Genomic DNA, 21,184 nt, shown 5'->3' with positions numbered 1-21,184 from the left:
GAGACAGTGAGTTTAATATCTAAATATCTGATATCAAAATATCAACAGTAAACTCTCTGTCATAATTTGACAGCGAGCGAACCCGGCAACCAAACGTCCGTTCTACCAAACGTCCGTTTTACCAAACGTCCGGTCGACCAAACGTCCGTTCGACAAAAACGTCCGGTCGACCAAACGTCCGGTCGACCAAACGTCCGGTCGACCAAACCGGACGTTTGGTCGACCAAACGTCTTTCGACGAAACGTCCGGTCACGGGAATTGGGAGACCAAAATTACTGCAACACTAAATCAAACAGCAATAATTTAACAAATAGTTCCATTGGGTGATTTTGCAAAATTTGAATATGATCACAGTAACTTTTCAATTAATGAATGCAAATGCAATATGCAATATGCTAGTTAACCAGGCAGAGCAATGTTTTCCATGAAGGAGACATGCATAGTCTGTTTTCTTTTGTGGTCCATTTCAGTTTTAGCTCAGTCCAAGATGTAGAAGAATGTTGGCACAAGATGGTTTTACGTGGCTGAGCCAACACCTCCACTCTCATTCATGCCCTCCTTCCATCTCCATCTCATTCAGCAACTTTCATTGACTGTGTCCTAGCTCCTTCAGTCTTATTGTCTACCCACTATACTATGTCTAGCTCATGCTTACGGATGCTTTATAAGAATAATATTGGTTCCTCTAAATATCTAATTATGTATGGATATGTATTTGTTACATTATTCACTAGACAGATTTATACATATGTTGTTTATAATGTTCAACTGCTCCTAACAAAAAAGAGTGGATTTTATTTCTTATGATGAACTATGGGAAAATTATAGACTTTTATTTACATATACATATATATATATATATATATATATATATATATATATATATATATATATATATATATATTTGTGAGTGTAAACTTAAAAAAATAAAAAATAAATAAACAGCCTGTTCAATGAACGAGGCAAACGACAAATGCTTTTTGAAAACTATGCTTTTTGAAAATCAAACCATACTGATACAAAAATGATTTGTTACAAAGACTCATTATTATTAATCCTCCTTATTTAGTAAATAGATAATTTATATTTCTATCACACCCCCAAACTCACCCATAACTATGCATATGCACAAACTTAACATGAGAGTTACTGCATCCGCTTAGGCACTCTTCTGTCCTGTTTGTGTGAGTGTGGAGAGCTCTTAGCTTCCTCTCACACCCGTAGTCCTCCTACACCCACGTTGAGACCTGAAGAGCCAACCACTGATCATTTCCCCCCCAAATACACACAAATGCACGTGCACGCACTCCTTATACTGTTTATTAACTTTGGACCACCTGCCTGCCTTACAACTTCATACTTTCCCCTCACCTGCAATTTCCTCTCTACAAAAATTTACCAGTGCCGCCTCGAGGTGTAGAGTTTCCAGTGGCGGGCCGTCAGGGCCTTCAAGGCCTTCTCTGCTGGCCTAAGAAATATCTGAATCATATATTATATTTTGTCCATCAATACTAATTAAATAATTCCAAATTGTCTGTTAGCTTCATTTCATTGCTTTTCCCCGTGGTTGCACTGCTTCCAGATGTGTGTTTTCATATTTAAGCATTTGACCAATCACATTTCAGCCGTTGCCAGGGTCAGAAATCTGCCTCAAGGCCTTCACAATCAGTTCTGCGGGCTCTGCTGCATTAAACAAGCGTCGATAAGACTGTTGCTTTAACCAATCAGTTTTTGAGTTGGCAACACCACAATGCATTGTCGCAGGCGTAGGGATACGTCATTGCCTTGTCGCAGGCGTAGGGATACGTCGCTTTCACCAATTATGATTGGCTAGTGATTAGCTACAGCTACCAAACTGTATTTGGAGCGAGCTGCACATGCAAATAAATTGTTGTGTTGATTTAAAGCCATTTTCAAGACGGACTATGCCAGAAATACGACAGGACAGGCTTGACTTTCAGCATTAGCTTTGATGGCGATATAAAAGAAGGAAGAAAGAAAGGAGGATGGATATTGTCTACAGTTAAAAATGATTTTTGGTGAGTAAAATATGGCTATATTCCTAAATAATATTTCAATTGTGGGCCAAGTTCTGATATCTGAAAAGCTCCAGTCTTTGTATTTAAGCTCCAGTGTTTGTATTTAATCACTAAATGCTGCTAGGAAGATTTTACCCCATTTTAGTGCAATTTTTGCCGTTTCGCCACTGACGTCCATTGCTGTCTTTTCCCGGGAAAAATCAATCCCCGGCCTGGTTGTAATGTCTGAAAAGCTCCGGTATTTGTATTTAATCATTAAATGCTGCTAGGAAGTGGATTTTACCCATTGAAGGCGCTACAAGAAAATGCACGGACCGCCACTGAGAGGTTCGGTACTTCGGTACGTGCAGGCATGGGTACTCTAATTTCTCCAGAAGTAAGGCAATCACACTTTTTCTTTCTTTCTCAACTGGGTACTCGGTTGCAAATGTAGCATGTTACCTTGAAATGTCTTTCCACATGACTTTTTTTTGACAACCCTTGATACAAAGTGAAAATTCAAGTAAACCTTCCGCATTGGCAATGAATGCAAATGATTCGGTCCAAGAAACGTTGAATCCTCTGTTTTCCTCTGTTTGTATTCTCTTTTTCCCTTGGAATCCATGGCCAATCACACAGTCACCGATTTGTTTACAACAACGACCTTCCTTGCAACCCGCCCCGCTGATAGAAACGTGTGTCGCAGGTTATGATTCAACATTGACAGAAATGTTGAAATTCAATATATGTATTTTTTTCCACACATTCTTCCAGCATTGGAAATGTTTAGAATGTTTGTGTCATGTTTGTACTCCTACAAAAACCCTATTTAAACAAAAAATATATTTCACTCCCCCAATTTCAAACATTTTTGAAAAATGCGGTTCCAGAACCTATGGTTGACAACCGTGACCGGACGTTTGGTCGCCGGACGTTTGGTCGCCGGACGTTTGGTCGCCCGGACGTTTGGTCGCCGGATATTTGGTCGCCCGGACGTTTGGTCGCCGGACGTTTGGTCGCCCGGGTGAATATAATTTTGAGAGCTGGTTTCAACAGTAAACTCTCTGTCATGTTGTCAAACGTCCGGCGACCAAACGTCCGGCGACCAAACGTCCGGGCGACCAAACGTCCGGGCGACCAAACGTCCGGGCGACCAAACGTCCGGGCGACCAAACGTCCGGGCGACCAAACGTCCGGGCGACCAAACGTCCGGCGACCAAACGTCCAGACGACCAAACGTCCGGGCAAACAAAACGTCCGGCGACCAAACGTCCGGCGACCAAACGTCCGGGCGACCAAACGTCCGGACGACCAAACGTCCGGGCAAACAAAATGTCGGGCAAACAAAACGTCCGGCGACCAAACGTCCGAGTACCGTTGACAACCACCGCCCTAACACAACAAATTTCTGATGGCCTGTGGTAGTGGAAAATAAACAAATAACTGAGCATTGATACTTTTTCAATCAAGCATCGTATTTAGATAGGGCACTCCAGTATCAATAATTCGATACTTTTGACAAGCCTAATGACTATACCATTGTTCCTGGTGATTTAATAAAAAAGAGAAAAGAAAGATAATCACTGTGAATCAATTTACTGGATCCTGAGAGGCCCAATGTTTTTACAAGGCTCTGAATGTCATAAATGAGATTTTGTATTAATTTGCCTTAGGGCGTTTCAAGAAAATAACAAACGAGTAGAGGGAAAAATAGACTGATAAAAAGGACGACAGGAAAGTGAGGGTTTTTGTTTGAGTCTACTATATACAGTAATGTGTGCTGCAGCTTGGCAAAGCAGGACAACGTCTGCAACAATTGGTGAAATGCTTGGCAATAGACCAACAGTCTGTGTGCGTGTTAGTCTTTCAACATGTTCTCACTCATAGATGGCGCATCATTTTACAGTAAGTCCCCACATGACAGGAATATACAATGAATGACAAGCATTGATTTATGGTGCTCAGCAAAGCACAAGTGAGAGAAGTGTGCAGGAGACGAGAGGAAACAAAGAGATTTCAGGGGAGTTACATTGTTTAAAAAATATCAAACTTGTACCGTTTTGCTGCTCCCAAAATACGATAAATATGCACATAAATTAGCAAACAAAAGAACCAGAGAAGTAAATCTGTACTGGTCACAGTATGGGGAAACTGCATGACTGGAAAGGCCAAAAATAAACCAAGAGGCAGAGATGGAAAAAGTGGTCCAGGATGACTGCTCTCTGCCCCTGTTGCTAGGTAACCGTCAATCTTTGAAAGGGTTAAAACAATTCAGGAGCAACAGTAAAATAGTTAGCTGCTCTCCATACCTAAACACAAAACCTGAATTGACAAAACAGCATTGAACACTTGACAAAATGTCATAATAGAAGTAAATAATGGTGCATATCCTGAAAACTGCAGTGGGTCTGGCAACAATATAGATTAGTTGTGAGAACCTCTGGTTACCTACCAATACAATTTGGCAACATTCCTTCATTTATTGCTAACCCTCCCACTTCAAATGAATAGGACGTCTAACGCCGTGGTTCTTAGAGCAGGCAGTCTGGGTTCGATTCCTACTCAACGGCGGTGTGATTGTTAGCGAGTGGTTGTCGTTTCATTGTGCAGGCAACCAATTGAGGGTGTCCCCTGCCTGCTGCCTATGGTTGGCTGGGATAGTCTCCAGCTCCCCCTGCGAACCTTTTAAGAATCGGTAAAGTACATCAGCCTAAAACCACACCGCGGGGTGTCAGCATGAAGAGCCCAAAAAATTGTATTTTTTATTTATTCCGTCTGACAGTACTGAAGGCAAACACTGTGTGGGAAACAAGCTTGACCTACATTAGTTATCTGATGCACCCCATCATGTTGCTGAGGTGTCACCGTAGCAACGGGTGTACAATTGCCACAAATGTTAACAGCAAGGACAAGTTAGCCCTAAGGAAGATAGGCATACACTCATAGACACAGGTATCAGTCTTCTGATGTGTGAAAATAGATTAAAATTAGACCATGGTTTAGAAACCTCAAGCACCATTTTGGCCGTTTACTACAGAGAAAAGAAATACATACGGCCACACAACCAATTTAGGACAAAATATATCTTTTTTTTCACCTGTATGTATTTAAATATCTTTTTTTTTCACCTGTATGTATTTAAAAATGAACTGTGTTGCATTTATGGAATTGCTGAAGTAGTACAGAGAACAATGTTGCTGTATGTAACAGAATTTTTTGGTTATGTTGTATATAATAATATATCTAATTATACTATAACTGTATCTGTTATCTCTGAGGATATCTATATCTAATTATATATATTTATATAAATATATTTATATATATATAAATATATATATATAAATATATATATAAATATATTATATATATATATATATATATATATATATATATATATATATATATATATATATATATATATATATATATATATATATATACGATTAAAACAATACTGAGATGTTATTTACCTTTTCTGCTGAAAATTTTCTAATAAACTTGTGAGGCAGGGAAAAGCGGAAAGTCGCTTTTCTACTGAAAACTTTAATCAAAGATGAAATTGAGTGAATTGATCTTTTCAGTCTATTTTTTCTCTCATGTTGTCTTCCATTGTAACTTTTGAATTATCCTGATTTTCCTACCATTTTCTCTTCACACCTACACACTCGGGGAGGAGGGCCCTTCTCCATAAATCCATCCATCCAGGCATCCATCCATCTATTCCATTTGGTGTTGCTCTCAGTGGAACACTTAGGCTATTTATAAAGGCATCAAAGCCCACAGCTTCCAACACATTGCCACTAGAGCAAAGAGGGATAGGAGTGTGAGGAGAGGGACGAGGGGAGCCAAAGCTGAGAAGAAAAGCTGGAGGACATGAGGCATGTAGAGATGAAGAAAGATGGATGCATAGGAGCTGCAAAGTCATGAAGAAGAAGCCCATAAGCACACAGGAATTGAGCATGAGATCAAAATCAGAATCCGAGTAAACAGAGGAAAGCAAAACAGAAATGAAACGACCCGTTTCCCTTGGCTTTAGAACTCATCCATGTACTTCATTTTGTGTTTGTGCACACATCTGTGCGTGAATGTGGATATTTGTGTGCGTAGGAGGCATGTTTTTAGACCTAGCGCCCACACAGGTTGGCGCTGCAGAAGCACCTGAGATGTGAGAGGCACCAGCAATAGACACCGACTGTTTGCAAATGTTCACTTAGTCATTTGAACCCGGATGGGCTCGTGAAGGTATATCATAAGGATCTAGAGCAGGGGTCTCAAACTTGCGGCCCGCGGGCCAACTGCGGCCCTCGGGACGATAATTTGCGGCCCTCGTCTTAATATGAAACATGGATTTTTTTTTTTTTTTTTTTTTTTTTTTTTTTTTTTTTTTTTTTTTTTTTTTTTTTTTTTTTTTTTTTACCCCTTTCCCCATGATGGCGCCGTTTAAGTGTCAGCCAGTGGCAGTAGCTCTGTCCACTCATGTTTTTCTTGTTTTACAGCATGTTTTACATGAAAAATTAGAGGGAACATTGACATGCACCTGCTTGTGGCAGGTGTGATACTGGTGTGCCGATAGCGAGCAATGATGATGTCGTGACCGGATGATTCGCCTAAAGACGTTTCGCCGACGGACGTTTGACAGACGGACAGGTCGTACTGGTATTTGTTAGTTTAATGATTAAATACAAATACTAGTATTTGTATTTAATCATTAAATGCTGTTTTCAGCTGGATTTGACCGAATTTGAGAGCATTTTGAGCCGTTTGGCGAATGGACGTCTATAGACGTTTATTTGCCTCCATCGCGATATCATCCAGTATTTGTATTTAATCATTAAATGCTGTTTTAGGATGGATTTGACCCGATTGCTGTCATTTTACGGCTCGGTTCTGCTACATCTGCCTGCCCAAGAGTGCTTATTCCCGGACTGCCATTGATGGTAGACGAACATTGATTTTTACTATAATTTGGACAACACCGGCGGCGGGCCGGATTAAAAATCCTAACGGGCCGTATATGGCCCGCGGGCCGAGGTTGAAAAACTTGTACACACACGATCCGGCGGGGCGAGCGTTCGAATCCCGTTTCGGCGAAACCTCCGTTCGGCCGAATGAACGTTCGGTGGAACGTCCATTCGGCGACCTGCCCGTCTGTCAAACGTCCGTCGGCGAAACGTCTTTAGGCGAATCATCCGAGTACCGATGATGTCGCTCACACTGGTACTCAGTGCGCTCAGGGAGGTTGTCTTTCTGCTCAGACCAACAAAAAATTAGAGGGAACTTTGGTTCGGAGCTGAATGAACCAATCACGGTGAGGTATACGGCTCTTGAGGGCGGGACATCGGCCGGGCTGTCCAGTGCCTCGCTCACTCACTCATTCATTCCTCCAATCAGCTGGGCGGAGGAGAAGCCGTGAGGCCGATCACTCCGCTCGGCGCGCACACTCCTCCGCTGCTCTCAGCATAGAACTGAATGAGGCGCTATGATCCGTGATCCAGCCTGTGTCAGTGTCTGTAGCCATCTCCGCGATTGAAACGGAGAGCGAAAGTGCACATGCGCCACAAACCCGCGCGACTGAATGTGAAAGATCAACCCGAGACTCATTCCAAGTGGAAAAACATATTACAGAGCCCCAGAGATGTCTCTTTCAAAGCCTGCCGTGAAGAGAAACGTCGGTGATGAGCACAGACAGTTTCAAGAAAAGTGGGGAGTGCAATATTTCTTTGTTGAACACAGGGGCACCCCGACGTGTCTCATTTACACTGAAAAAGTTGCGGTGCACAAGGAATACAATTTGAAACGTAATTGTACTACGAGACATGCTGAGGAGTACGAAAAATACCAGGGAGATGAGAGAGCCAACCAGGTTGCCAGTCTTAAAACACGTCTTCTGAGGCAACAGGATCTCTTCAAGAAGGCTACCAAAGACAGTAATGCAGCAGTCAAAGCTAGCTACGCCGTTTGTGAGTTGATTGATCCTGTGCTAAGTGATCCCAAATGGCTCATGGACTTGGCTTTTCTTGTTGATATCACACATGAGCTTAATGTACTGAACAAGAAGCTACAAGGCCAGGGGCAACTTGTCAGTGCTGCCTATGACAACGTGAGAGCATTCTGCACTAAACTTGTGTTATGGAAAGCCCAGCTCTCTCAGACAAACCTTTGCCATTTCCCAGCATGCAAGGCTCTCGTGGATGCAGGCACACCATTCAGTGGTGAGAAGTATGTTGAGGCCATTTCGAAGCTACAGGAGGAATTTGATCACAGATTTGCAGACTTCAAGACACACAAAGCCACATTTCAAATTTTTGCGGACCCCTTCTCCTTTGATGTGCAAGATGCCCCTCCTGAGCTTCAAATGGAGCTCATTGACCTGCAGTGCAACTCTGCACTCAAAGCCAAGTTCAGGGAGGTGAGTGGAGAAGCAGACAAGCTTGGGCAATTTTTGAGAGAGTTGACCCCCAGCTTCCCTGAACTTTCCCGAAGGTTCAAGCGGACCATGTGCCTTTTTGGGAGCACATACTTGTGTGAGAAGCTCTTCTCCATCTTGAACTTCAATAAGTCCAAGTACAGGTCCAGACTTACTGATGAGCATCTTCAAGCTCTACTGAGGGTCTCCACTGCTTCCTCCCTCAAGCCAAATGTGACTGTGTGAGAAGAAGCGCTGCCAGGTCTCTAGCAGCAAGGAGTAGGCAAGAGAAGCCGTGTTCAGAATATTTCATGTTCAATGTTCCATTCAAGTTCAGAAAGTTAAAGGTTAAAGAGCTGTTAATACAGACATTTGAAACGGAATAAAAATAATTCATTTTCTCTACTTAGCCAGCCAGTGTATATCTACTGTATGCTCATTAGTATTATTTGGTTTTGTATTACTGATTGATTTATTTTTTATTCATCTCTAAGTTAATTTATTTAATTCATTATTTTTTGTTAAAAAATAAAGATATTTGATAACGTAGGAATGTTTTATCAGTGCTTTTCTTGTGGAAATCCTGATGCGGCCCAGTCTCACCCAGACTCGGCCTCTAGCGGCCCCCAGGTAAATTGAGTTCGAGACCCCTGATCTAGAGGAAATGTGGGCACTGTGCCCACAGGCAATCTTTTGGTTAAAAGCAGGAGACAGGTGATTAAACTTTAAAGTCACCCTTAGTTAGAAAGAAGTTGGAACAGACATTTAGAATGCTCATAAAAAAGAAGACAAGAAATATGTCTGCTAGCCGCTAATAGCCAAAGCAAATTTTCTTAATGTTTTCCAATGCTGTAAAAATGTGTAGAATAAATATAAAATTTCAACAGTAATTTGCATCATATCCTGCGCCACACAACACGCAGAAGTCTGTTGTAAACTGTATGATGGGGCATGGATCTCAAAGAGAAAAAGAGAAATGTAACTGAGGAAAATAGAGGATTCAATGTTTTTTGGACCGAATCATTTGCATTCATTACCAATGCGTAAGGATTGCCTGAATGTTTGCTCTGTAGCGAGAAGTTGTCAAATAAAAAGAGTAATGTGGCACACTGACCCGTGACCGGACGTGTCGTCGAAAGACGTTTGGTCCCTGGACGTTTGGTCCCTGGACGTTTGGTCGACCGGACGTTTGGTCGACCGGACGTTTGGTCGACCGGACGTTTGGTCGACCGGACGTTTGGTCGAACGGACCTTTGGTCGCCGGGTTCGCTCGCTGTCAAATTATGACAGAGTTTACTGTTGATATTTTGATATTAGATATTTATATATTAAACTCACTCTCTCTCGCATGATTATAATTTTGAGAGCTGGTTTCAACAGTAACAACCCGGCGACCAAACGTCCGTTCTACCAAACGTCTTTCGACCAAACGTCCGAGTACCCCCACGACTCTAATGAGGATAAAGTGGTTTAGAAAATGAGATGAGATGAGCTATATCACGCCACTATCAAAATGACTACATTGGTGGCAATCACATAATGAGCCTTCATGATTAAATGTTTATTTTCACTGCAGTACATCCTGTAGAGCAGTATTTCCCAACCACCGAGCGATGGTCAGGTGGGTGCTCGGACGCTGCAGGGAAAATAAACATTTAATCATGAAGGCTCATTATGTGATTGCCACCAATGTAGTCATTTTGATAGTAGCGTGATAGAGCTCATCTCATCTCATTTTCTAAACCACTTTATCCTCATTAGAGTCTTGGGGGTGCCGGACCCAATCCCAGCTGTCTCCGGGCCAGCAGCGGGGGACACCCTGTATCGGAGGCCAGCCAATCGCAGGGCACAAGGAGACGGACAACCATGGATGGTTTACTCCGGTTTCCTCCCACATTCCAAAGACATGCATGGTAGGCTGATTGGACACTCTAAATTGCCCCTAGGTATGAGTGTGAGTGTGTCCAGCACCCCCGCGACTCTAATGAGGATAAAGTGGTTCAGAAAATGAGTTGAGATGAGAACATTTTGGGTTGCCGACCCCTGTTTTAAGTGCATCTTCACTCCCACATTAACAATCTCCTCTTGTTTTATCTCATTTCTATACCACTTCTTGCCTGTCGATTTTCTCTGTCAGAGTAACAAATCTCATCTCACTCATCTCGAACCCGCTGCCTCGCTGGACTTGCTCTATTTTCACTAAGCTGCTGTTTATTTGTCATATGCCTGCAGCAACCATTCGCTTCAGTCACAGAGCAAGATTTTGAAGAATTTATTGATAAATGAACTCATGTTATGTTAAGTGTTCCACATTACAACACTAAAAGGAAGTTACCAGTATTGAGGAGTACTAAGAAATAACATACCGAAGCTCAGCAGCATGTACAAGGAACATGCTTGTCACCCTTCCCGAAATGACAATAATTGTCCAATAATGTGGCGTCCAATCATCCTTCTGCTATGAATTTCAATTAGCTTATCTGTAGTCAATGACAGCCAAGCCGTGATAGAATTACTTTACATTCAAGTGAATATGCAGAAATCTAGTGTTCAAAGAAAAAATATATATATCTTGTATAGTTTCCAAAAAACAGTCTACCAGTATCAGCTGAAATCAAAATTGACAGCCAAAAAAATTGTATCACCTGTTATGTTATCACACAAAAAGATTACTTCAGGATGTAATCCTGTAAAAAATGTAATGTCATGCTATAAGGGGGTCCACAAAAGACATGACCATCCAGTGTACATCTTCTATTCCTGTAATTGTCATGCACTCAAGATATATTGCATCTACATCACATGTGTCAAAGTGGCCTGGGGGCCAAATCTGGCCCGTCGCATCATTTTGTGTGGCCCGGGAAAGTAACTCATGAGTGCCGACTTTCTGTTTTAGGATCAAATTAAAATGAAGAGTATAGATGTATATTAAATTTCCTGATTTTCCCCCTTTTAAATCAATAATTGTAATTTTTTAATCCTTTTTTTTCTGTGTTTTTAGTTCAAAAATCATTTTGTAAAATCTAAAAACATAAAAAAGCTCAAATAAACATTGTTTTAGATCTATAAAAAAACGGAATATTAAGGGCTTTTAATCCAGTTCTTTTAATCCATTTATTTAAAAAAATCTAAATGTTATATCTAAAATGGTCCGGCCCACGTGAAATCAAGTTGACGTTAAAGCGGCCCGCGAACCAACCCGTGTCTGACACCCTTGATCTACATCATCCAGTGTTTAATTCGTAAACATTTAAAGATGTAACACAAATAGCACCATTTTTTAGTAGTTAACTCATGTTTAGAGTTTTACATGCTTACACTAGTAGTTACTATATTGTTGACTAAACCTTTATTTTCCAATTCCCATTTTGATCTTTGTGCCTCTTGACCCTTTCCAAATGCCTCCGCAAACCCCCAAACACACACACACGCGCACACTATTGCCTCTTAAGCTTTCAAAAGAGAACATTTGTCCATTAATAGAAACCGTAAAGAACACTCAGCAGCCTCACACTGAAACTCACATTTTCAAAAGTAATTTCAAAATTCACACTTTCAAACACAAACACACACCAAAGCACTCAGGTACTCAATATGTACTCACAGTTTGTAATGGCATGAAGTACATGCACACGTACATGACACAATGTGCCTGATTTCCTGAGATTCTTGATAGCGGGCAATAAATTACACTTTTATTCACGTTGATAGATTGGAAGTGATTTAAATGGACTTTGGTATTGCAAATACAGACGCTCCCCTACTTACGAACAGTTAGGTTCCGAGCGATTGTTCATAAGTTGAATTTGTTTGTAAGTTGATTCAGTGCTATATTTTGTATTATAATTTATGTTTAAGGCCTATATAAGTATATTGAAGGTTTATATAAGTGCATTTGTATGTTTAAGGCTTGTATAAGTAACACGCATTGGTTTGTACTGAAAAAAACATTTAATAAAATGGAGAGAATATGTACAGTACTGTATATAGAGAGAGAGATTTATGTATTAGAAACTGGCCGAAAGAAGCGATCTAACGACGATTGCACAGTTTTCTTCTTTTATTCATCATAAATGATGCGGTAGCACTGTATGGCATCATTCAATTGATTTGCAAACTTTGTGCAACGTTCAATATTTGGGTCCTGCTGCTCGATCTTTCTGTTTATAAATGGTACTGACGGTCGAACGATTCAAGTTGAAGTTGTATGCCCGTGAAACGCTCACCACTCTCACGCGCATCAAGCTTCGTTATTATTGCCACTCGTTTCAAATGAAATGGCTTGCCTCTTCCTTGCACCTCCCTCAATAGAAGCCTTTCACTTTTTACCAACCATATTCAATAATGGATGCACGAGATATTTAATGATACAAATGAAAAATGTTCTTTGCGCACTGGAGATACGTTCACGCACTTCCGCATTGCAACGAATTGGACAGAAGAAGGTAGATGCTGGGTGAGCTGAGCTCTTACAGCGGCAGGCGTATTAGCAGCGGAAAGAAGCACTACTCGGAAAAAAATACAAAATCGAATTTACGAACATTTTTCGACATAAACGCAATTTGCAGACATGTTCGTATGTACCGTTGTTCGTAAGTCGTATGTTCGTAAGTAGGGGAGCGTCTGTATGTGCAATGCTTTTTGTCTTTTTTTTAGTGTGCACATGTTTGACATAGGACTAAAAATACCTAAGAAACTGCAATGAGCAGTTAGCACCAAAACAAAAATCACTGGCCCATATGAGGTGAGATGTGGGAGGAAACCAGAGCACAGCATGCAAAGTCCACACAGTGAGGAGCAACCTGGGATTAGCCCATGACCCCAGAACTGTGAGGCTGATGCACTCACCACTTGGTCACCGGGCCACCTTTACGTAAACATTTAATCCCCAAATATTTCATTTAAATCTAATGCTTAAATCTAAATCCGATCTCAAAATCAAAAACATTAATTGTACATATTAAATTTAAATCTAAATCTGATATCTGAATCCTGAATCTAAATCAGAAATACTAAAGCAAAATAATATATATTGGGAGTTTTGAGTTAAGGCTGAGTTCCGTTTGTACAATGACGACGTAATCCCAATTTCACTGTTAATGTCGTAATTTACATAAAAATATATATGTACAAAAGGGAAATACATTAAAATAAAAAACTATAAAATGTTATAAATACTCATATTGCTGAGATTTGGATGGAGAGTTAGGGTTTTCAATGGTTTATTTGCAAACAAAAGCACAAACTTGACCTTTTTTACAACAATAAAATGAAACCAAAATAGAGTCGCCAACTTGTCGACCTCTCATGCCAGTCAGACACACCGACCGTTTAGGGACAGCCCACACATTGACATTACAACAGGAAGCACACATGTAACCCCAATTTGTTACATTATTAGATGTTGCAATACCACAATGTTGTTTAACTTTGACTGTCAGGTCGATGTGACCAGTATGTGACCAAAAAACTGCATTTGGTGACCGCCAAGGCATTTTTGCACGGTACACGGTCGATTGGTCGCCGGTCTTTTGGTCGCTGATCTTTTGGTTGCCGGTCTTTTGGTCGCCCGGAAGGTAAGTGATAATTACCATTTAAATCGTTGCTCAAATTCCCTAAATACAAACTGCGAATTACTATTTAGTCATACTTAATGCCCTAGTAATTATTAGGCTAAAGAAAAGCTCCAAATTTCCCAGACTTTTATTGTTTTTTGTTGGAGAACTTGTTAAGACCCTGACTGACGTAGCTTCTTAAAGGGACAACGCATGTACATACAAACTCTTATACACACACGTCGGCTCAGTGAAACTGCTCATGGCCATTGTTGGCTTTTATTGATGCATAGACCGTGTTGTTTTACCTTGTTTTGTCGCTGGTCTTTTGGTCGTCGGTCTTTTGGTCGCCGGTCTTTTGGTCGGCGGTCTTTTGGTCGCCCCGACCGCAACAACGGGCGACCAAAAGACCGGCGACCAAAAGACCGGCGACCAATCGACCGCAGACGTTTTCGCACAACGGTTTAACTGTGGCATATCTTTAATGATCTTATTTTGGTTGATCCTAAAGCCCTGCTTTCTTCTTGGGCCATAATGCTTTAAAAGAGGGCGGGTAAAACAAAGACACACAAACACAGACAGGCACAATGCACTAACTAGCTCAAGGGTCGCCAACTCCGGTCCTCGAGTGCACCTATCCAGTCTATTTTCCTTATCTCCCTTCTCCGACACACCTAAATCAAACAACCAGGATCGTTATCAGGCTTCTGGAGAGATCACTGAGGAGTTGATCATTTGATTGCGGTGAGTTTAAGTAGGGAGGCATGGATAGGGGCCCTTGGCTAGCTATTAGCTAAGCAGAAACTGTAGTTCAGGGGACTCGATAGAAGATAAGACACAGACCTTGTAAAGATGAAACGTCGTTAGGTTACAAAACCCGTTGATATGCAAATGACAGTTCCCATATACGAAAACAAGATCTAAGGTATGAAACCCCCGGAAGGGTAAATAAATTTCTTTTATCCAGTATTTTATTTTGAAAATCTAACTGTGACATTGCATTCTGCTTGACAATCGCCCTACACGCTGCATGGCTAAAAACAACAACTCTCGTTTGACCATCGTTCGTCGTCACGGAGTTCTATCAGTGTTTTTTAAACTAGTTTTCAAGTGTGGTTGAACCAATTTTGTTCTTCATTTAAAATTACTGATCCGAATGAAGAAATGGACCTTGTTATCCATCCATGACTGATATTGCAAGGCAATACAGCCATAAACCTATTCTTTGGCAAGACCTCTCTGTACTGAGTGGTGAGATGGAGAGGCTGTCACTCATTTGGAGTTCTATTTAAAGCTAAGTTGTTTTTGAATTCATAATTTGAAGTCGTTTAGATATATGTTTATGTGCTTGTGTTCGTGTGGGTTGTCTGTTGAATAACGTTAGCTTCCTCCTTACACTTGAGCCTGCATAAATTGGAAATGTTTGTGCATGTTTGTTATTCATTTTAATACATACATTTATCTTCTGTACCATGTATCCTCGCAATGGTTGCGGGTTTTGGTGAAGCCAATTCCAGTGCACTTCAGGCGAAAGGTAGATTACACCCCAGACGAGTGGCCAGACAGCCAAAACCATTTGCATGCCTAATCATACCACCACCAAGCAAGTCAGGTGACTGAACCCATACATCAGGTGGCTCATTTTATACATACATACATTAATAAATAATTTTCTTATCATTTTCTCTCATTTTTGTGTTACTCACGTCTTTCATATATAATTGGGACACTGCATTTTTAAAGTTTTTTTTTTGAGGACCATGGAATGACCTAGAGAATTTACATATACACATACACATACACACACGCACACGCACTCACCTCTATTTACGAATGCCTCTAGGTACTAAATCTTCAGGTTACGAAACTTTATATGCATATGAGTGCCTCGTGATACAAAAAAGATCCACGTTACGAAATCTCCCATAAGAAAATGCATTTCCTTATCCGTTATTTTATTTTTAAATTGTTGTGGATGCATTGATTCTCACTTTAGAACCTTGCTACACTCTACTGGGCTCTCATTGGCTGTCTCTCAACAACCACTATCCATGTTTCAAGAATCTCTTTTACTGCCGTTCCTCGTCATGGAGTTCTGATGGTGTTTTATGTTGAGTTTTTCCAAGTGTGGATAAAGCAGCCGTTTCTGTTTTTATGATCATGCCTCCCAAGAAAATTACCAGTGCGAATGAAATGAAGTGGTCAGCGAGGAGGGCAATGACAATTTGGTCGAGGGGCATAAAAACGAACTCTTTAGAGTTAGTGGAACCCTCGGCAAGAAGGCGGACGAAGAGGAAGCAGCGAGCATTCCAACAACAAACAATCAAAGATCGTAGAAAAAGTGTTCACGAGTCATGCGATCGCCCACATTGACGTTTGTCTGTTGCATTATAGAAACATTAAGTCGTCAAAGGATATATATATATATATATATATATACATATATATGTATATATATACGTATATATACATATATATATGTATATATATATATATATATATATGTATATATATATATATATGTGTGTATATATATGTATATATATGTGTGTATATATGTATGTATATATATATATATATATATATATATATATATATATGTGTATGTATATATGTAGAAATAGTGAGAACACAAAACTATATTATATTTATATATATATATATATATATATATATATATATATATATATATATATATATATATATATATATATATATATATATATATAATATAGTATTGTGTTCTCACTATTTCTACTCATATCCCAATATACAGTAATTCTCAGTTATCCCTCCACCTACAAAAACACTGGCTTCCTCTGCAGGCAGTTCCCCCCTGCTGTGCAGCGGATGCATTCCTAAAGGACACTATTGACGCACTACATATTCACCCAGGATAATTATCAGCCGTCACAACGCTGTGCTGAACAGAACCTCTTCCATCTTTCGGCATATAGACAGTTGTATTCCACTGTTGCTAGGATACATGGAAATTCTTGAGTGCATCCAGTTTATGGTTGAATAAAATCATTTAAAAAAGAACATTCATCTAAGACAAACGAGCCAATATTTTCAGTTAAGATTCGTGAGGACAAGAGAGACAAAGAAGTGAAGGTGTGTTAGATGTACAGACGGGAAAATGAGTAAGCCTGTTGCGATTTGCAATAAATCTATTTATCCAATGGCTGCATGTTTAAACATTGCCTGTTGATTGTATATCAGAAACGAATTACTACGTTCACAGATACTTATGGGTCATCAAAATCACAGAACAAAAATTAATTCATTCATTTTCCATCCTGCCACAAGGGTGCTGGAGCCTATCACAGACAACTATGGGCACCAGGCAGAGGACACCCGGAATTGGTGGTCAGCCAAGCGCAAGGCACAAGGAGACAAATAACCATTCAGGGTCAAACTCATAGATTGGGGCAATTAAGAGTGTTCAAACAGCCTACCCTGCATGTTTTCGTGATGTGGGAGGAACCCGGAGTACCCGGAGAAAACCCACACAAGCCCTGGGAACTGAAAAACATACAAACTCCAGAGAAGAAGTTCCGAATATCTATATACGTATATATATATATATATATATATATATATATATATATATATGTGTATATATGTATATATATATGTATATATGTATATATGTATGTATATATATATGTATGTATATATAAATATATATGTATATATATGCTCATATATGCAGTCCCTTATTAAATTATACTCAAACTCTCTCTCCCGCCCAAACCTCCCTCCCTCCCACCATCTCTCTCTCTCGCTCTCTCTCTCTCTCTCTCTCTCTCTCTCTCTCTCTCTCTCTCTCTCTCTCTCTCTCTCTCTCTCTCTCTCTCTCTCTCTTCTCTCTCTCTCTCTCTCTCTCACATTTTTTCATCAAATACATTTCTCTGTAGAGTTCAGCAGTTGGATCTCAAAGATTAATGCAGATGATACGAGTTTGTGCTTAAAAAGCTTCTGCAAAAATTATTTTAAATTGTTAGAGAGAAGTTTGGAATGTCCTCCTACCTTGACATTGGAATCCCTGCTTGCCAAACCCCCTGCGAAAAGAGCACATACAAGGAACAGGTTGATAGTTTATTCAGGCACCATCACACATAATCATGGAAACTGCTGTTTGTGTGTGTGTGTCTGCGTGCTAATTTTTATATTGCAGCTGCAAATAGATGATGGAAGTGTGCAATCACTTACCACTCTCATTTTTCTAACCATCATGCTGATAGATGGATGGATGATGGATGGGTACAGTGTGATTCTTTTGAGACTTTTCCAACATAAATTGTCTACGAACATGCGCACAGTTACAATCCTCCTGTGTCTGGGTCATGTATCCATTATCAAATTAAAAAGCCATCATCATGGCATCAAAGCTAAATATACACGTGGAAAATTATGACTACCTAGAGATTGAAATTAATTCAATAACTTGAGTGCAACCCCGGTGGGCTGAGAACATCAACGCCTTGGAAAAGGCAGAAGAAAAAATAATTCAGCAGTCGATTACTTTGGTTTCCTTTGACTGTTATTAAAATAGCAGATTTGCTCACTCAATAACTCAGCTTTTTATTTAATGAGTCTGCCTGTGAAATGTAATGACCCATAGTAAATTTTTACTAGTACGAGTATTCACTTTGTTCTCATTGGTTGACAAAAGTAGTACACTAGTACACTGACCATGTCTTACTAGTACTACTTATTCATTCTTTCATTTCTGAACCGCTTATCCTCACAATGGTGCGGGGGTGCTGGAGCCGATCCCATATGACTACAGGTACCAGGTGGGCACCACCCTGAATCAGTGCCCAATCTCAGGGCACAAAGACACAGAGAAACCTTTGTGCTCACACTCAAACCTAGGGGCAATTTAGAGTGTTCAAGAAGGCGGGTGAGTGGTTAGTGCGTCGGCCTCACATTTTTGGGGTCCTGGGTTCAAATCCAGGTCAGTCCAACTGTGTGGAGTTTGCATGTTCTCCATGCAACTAAAAAATAAAAATGAAACTCACCCCAGGCCATCCCATATAGCCAATATGATCGGGAAGGGTCGGAGCAAAGGTGATAAAACGTATACGATTAAAAAATTGGAGCATACGGGGAAGGCTCCTGACAGGAAATGAGTCCAAGGAGGAATTGAGCAATGTAGTGTTGCTTGTCTTCCCAGCGACAAGGAGCAGGCTTCTGAATGGCCAGGAAGCATTTTGAAAGTGCGTTCTCCAATCGAGGCCCGGGGTTCGGGTTTAAAAATAAATACAATTGAGTGCAAATTTTAAATATTGCTCCTTTACTGATTGAATGGCTCTTTAAAAAGACCCTTTGATGCTCAATTCCAAACCCACTAAAAAGAAAATAGATATATAATGGAATAACAGTGACGCGCTCATTTTTTAAATCAATACCCCAAAACGATGAGATGTCGGAGCCCTTACTAAGCTACATTCCGTACCCCAACCTGGCAGGATAACGTGCACACCTGTGGAGATAAGTCAAACAATCTACGTATCATCAAGTAGTACCACGATAAAAGTGCAAAATCTCCATCCTGATGAACTACAACGAAGTGTAAAATAATAAATAAAAAGAGGAAAGCGGAAGGAATGAAGGGGTGCTGGGATAGGCTGCAGCACCCCCCGCAACCCAAATGAGGATAAAGCAGTTCAGAAAATGAATGAATGAAACAGCCTACCCTGCACGTTTTAATGGACGTGGGAGGAAAGCGGAATACTTGGGGAAAACCCACCCAAGCCCAAGAACATGCAAACTCCACGTTGTGAGGACCGAAATTGTATTGAATCCTCGATCCCACAAATTAATAGTATAGTGTTAAATACTTTTGCCACTTTGTAAAGGATAAAACCTTTAGTGTCCTCCAACACTGATTTCAACATCTGGGAGAAATATATTGCTGAACCAATAGATGGATATCAATGATGGAATATAATGCAATCTTTTTTCTATAGGTGGTGGTGCATCAACAAGTGCAGGCTCTATTAACAATTGCAGTTTATTTTGGGAACAAAGAACATGCAACCATGCATAAACTCTATTTCTATAACTGACTATCATGTGCACCTGCATCTAAAGAACAAAATATGTGTTTAACTTGTGAACAATAGTATTTTGGGTTAAATCTATTCTTGCTCACCAGATGAAGTCGGTGCAGTGGCTGCAGAAGGTGGGCTGCTTGAAGAAGCGTGCGATGAATTTATGGTCCTTGATTTCGTGGACGTTCTTCTGACGGAGAGCCCCTTGGCGGGCGAAGCCCCTCATGGGCTGCTGGGGTCCGTCCTCTCCGTCGCTGTTGGCCGCTGCACTGTCAGCCATGATCCAAACAATAACTACAACCTGAGTTTTTAACTTTAAGCTTTCACGGGCAAGTTGTCGGTAGACCCTCAAAAATATTTCAGGTCTGATTCTTTATTTATCTTTCTTTCTATTGGGTATGTTGTGATGTTGAGCGAATTTTAAAGCGACGCCGTGAACCTGATGCCCAATTTTAGATTGCTACGGCTTTAATGCTGAGTGGAGGGCACGAGCGTGTAATTTGCTGCTCAAACCTCCAACACTGCTTCTTCTCAGCAAGAGAATGTGCGTGCGACAGAGAAAGCGTAGGAGAGAGAAGGGGGGAGAGAGAGGGAGAGAGAGAGAAAGAGAGGATGGGGGACAGGGGGAGGGAGAGAGAGGGAGGTAGGTAGGTAGGGAGGAAGGAAGGGAGGGAGGTAGTTTGAGAGAGAGAGATAGTCAGAGAGAGAAACACCGTATTTTCTCGCATATAAGCCGCCCCCGCGCGTAAGCCGCACCCTTAAAATTGCCTTAAAATCATTGAATTTTACAATTTCTCGCGTATAAGCCACCCCTGATTCACAATTTTCACCTCCATATTCATGGTTTTAATAGGGAGTAAAAATGTATTACTTTGAAGGGAAAATCATCACACGTGGTATTTCTGAGATACTGTATGAATCAAAAGCACATTATTAGGGTCAATATCATAAGGAAGTTCGTAATTCATCCAGTAATGGTTGTTTTCAGACTAGAAAATAACCAACAGATAGTAAATATTAATTTGCTGACATCTACTGGTGAAAAAGAGTAAAGCAACGCTTGTGCGTATATAAGCCGTACCCTTGATTCAGTCATCATTTTTTGTAATAAATACGGCTTATATGTGAGAAAATATGGT

The 21,184-nt window shown here is 40.5% G+C and overlaps 1 protein-coding gene across 2 annotated transcripts in view; it reads right to left on the bottom strand.

Annotated features, from left to right (window-relative positions):
- prkcbb (protein kinase C, beta b) overlaps positions 1–20,604 on the bottom strand; it is a 107,209-nt gene extending 86,605 nt beyond the window's left edge. For both annotated transcript variants that reach the window (XM_077618360.1, XM_077618359.1), the window contains exons 1-2: positions 20,147–20,604; positions 18,016–18,047 (exon numbers count right to left, since the gene is read on the bottom strand). In XM_077618360.1, coding sequence (XP_077474486.1) covers positions 18,016–18,047; positions 20,147–20,325 — 211 coding nt within the window. In that variant the 5' untranslated portion in view covers positions 20,326–20,604. The remainder of the gene's footprint in view (positions 1–18,015; positions 18,048–20,146) is intronic.
- Between the last annotated feature and the right edge of the window lie 580 nt (positions 20,605–21,184).

The sequence above is a fragment of the Stigmatopora argus genome, chromosome 14, assembly GCF_051989625.1.
Source record: "Stigmatopora argus isolate UIUO_Sarg chromosome 14, RoL_Sarg_1.0, whole genome shotgun sequence".
NCBI lineage: Eukaryota > Metazoa > Chordata > Actinopteri > Syngnathiformes > Syngnathidae > Stigmatopora > Stigmatopora argus.
Note: the sequence above shows the minus strand (reverse complement) of the source record. Positions and strands in the feature narration are given on the sequence as shown.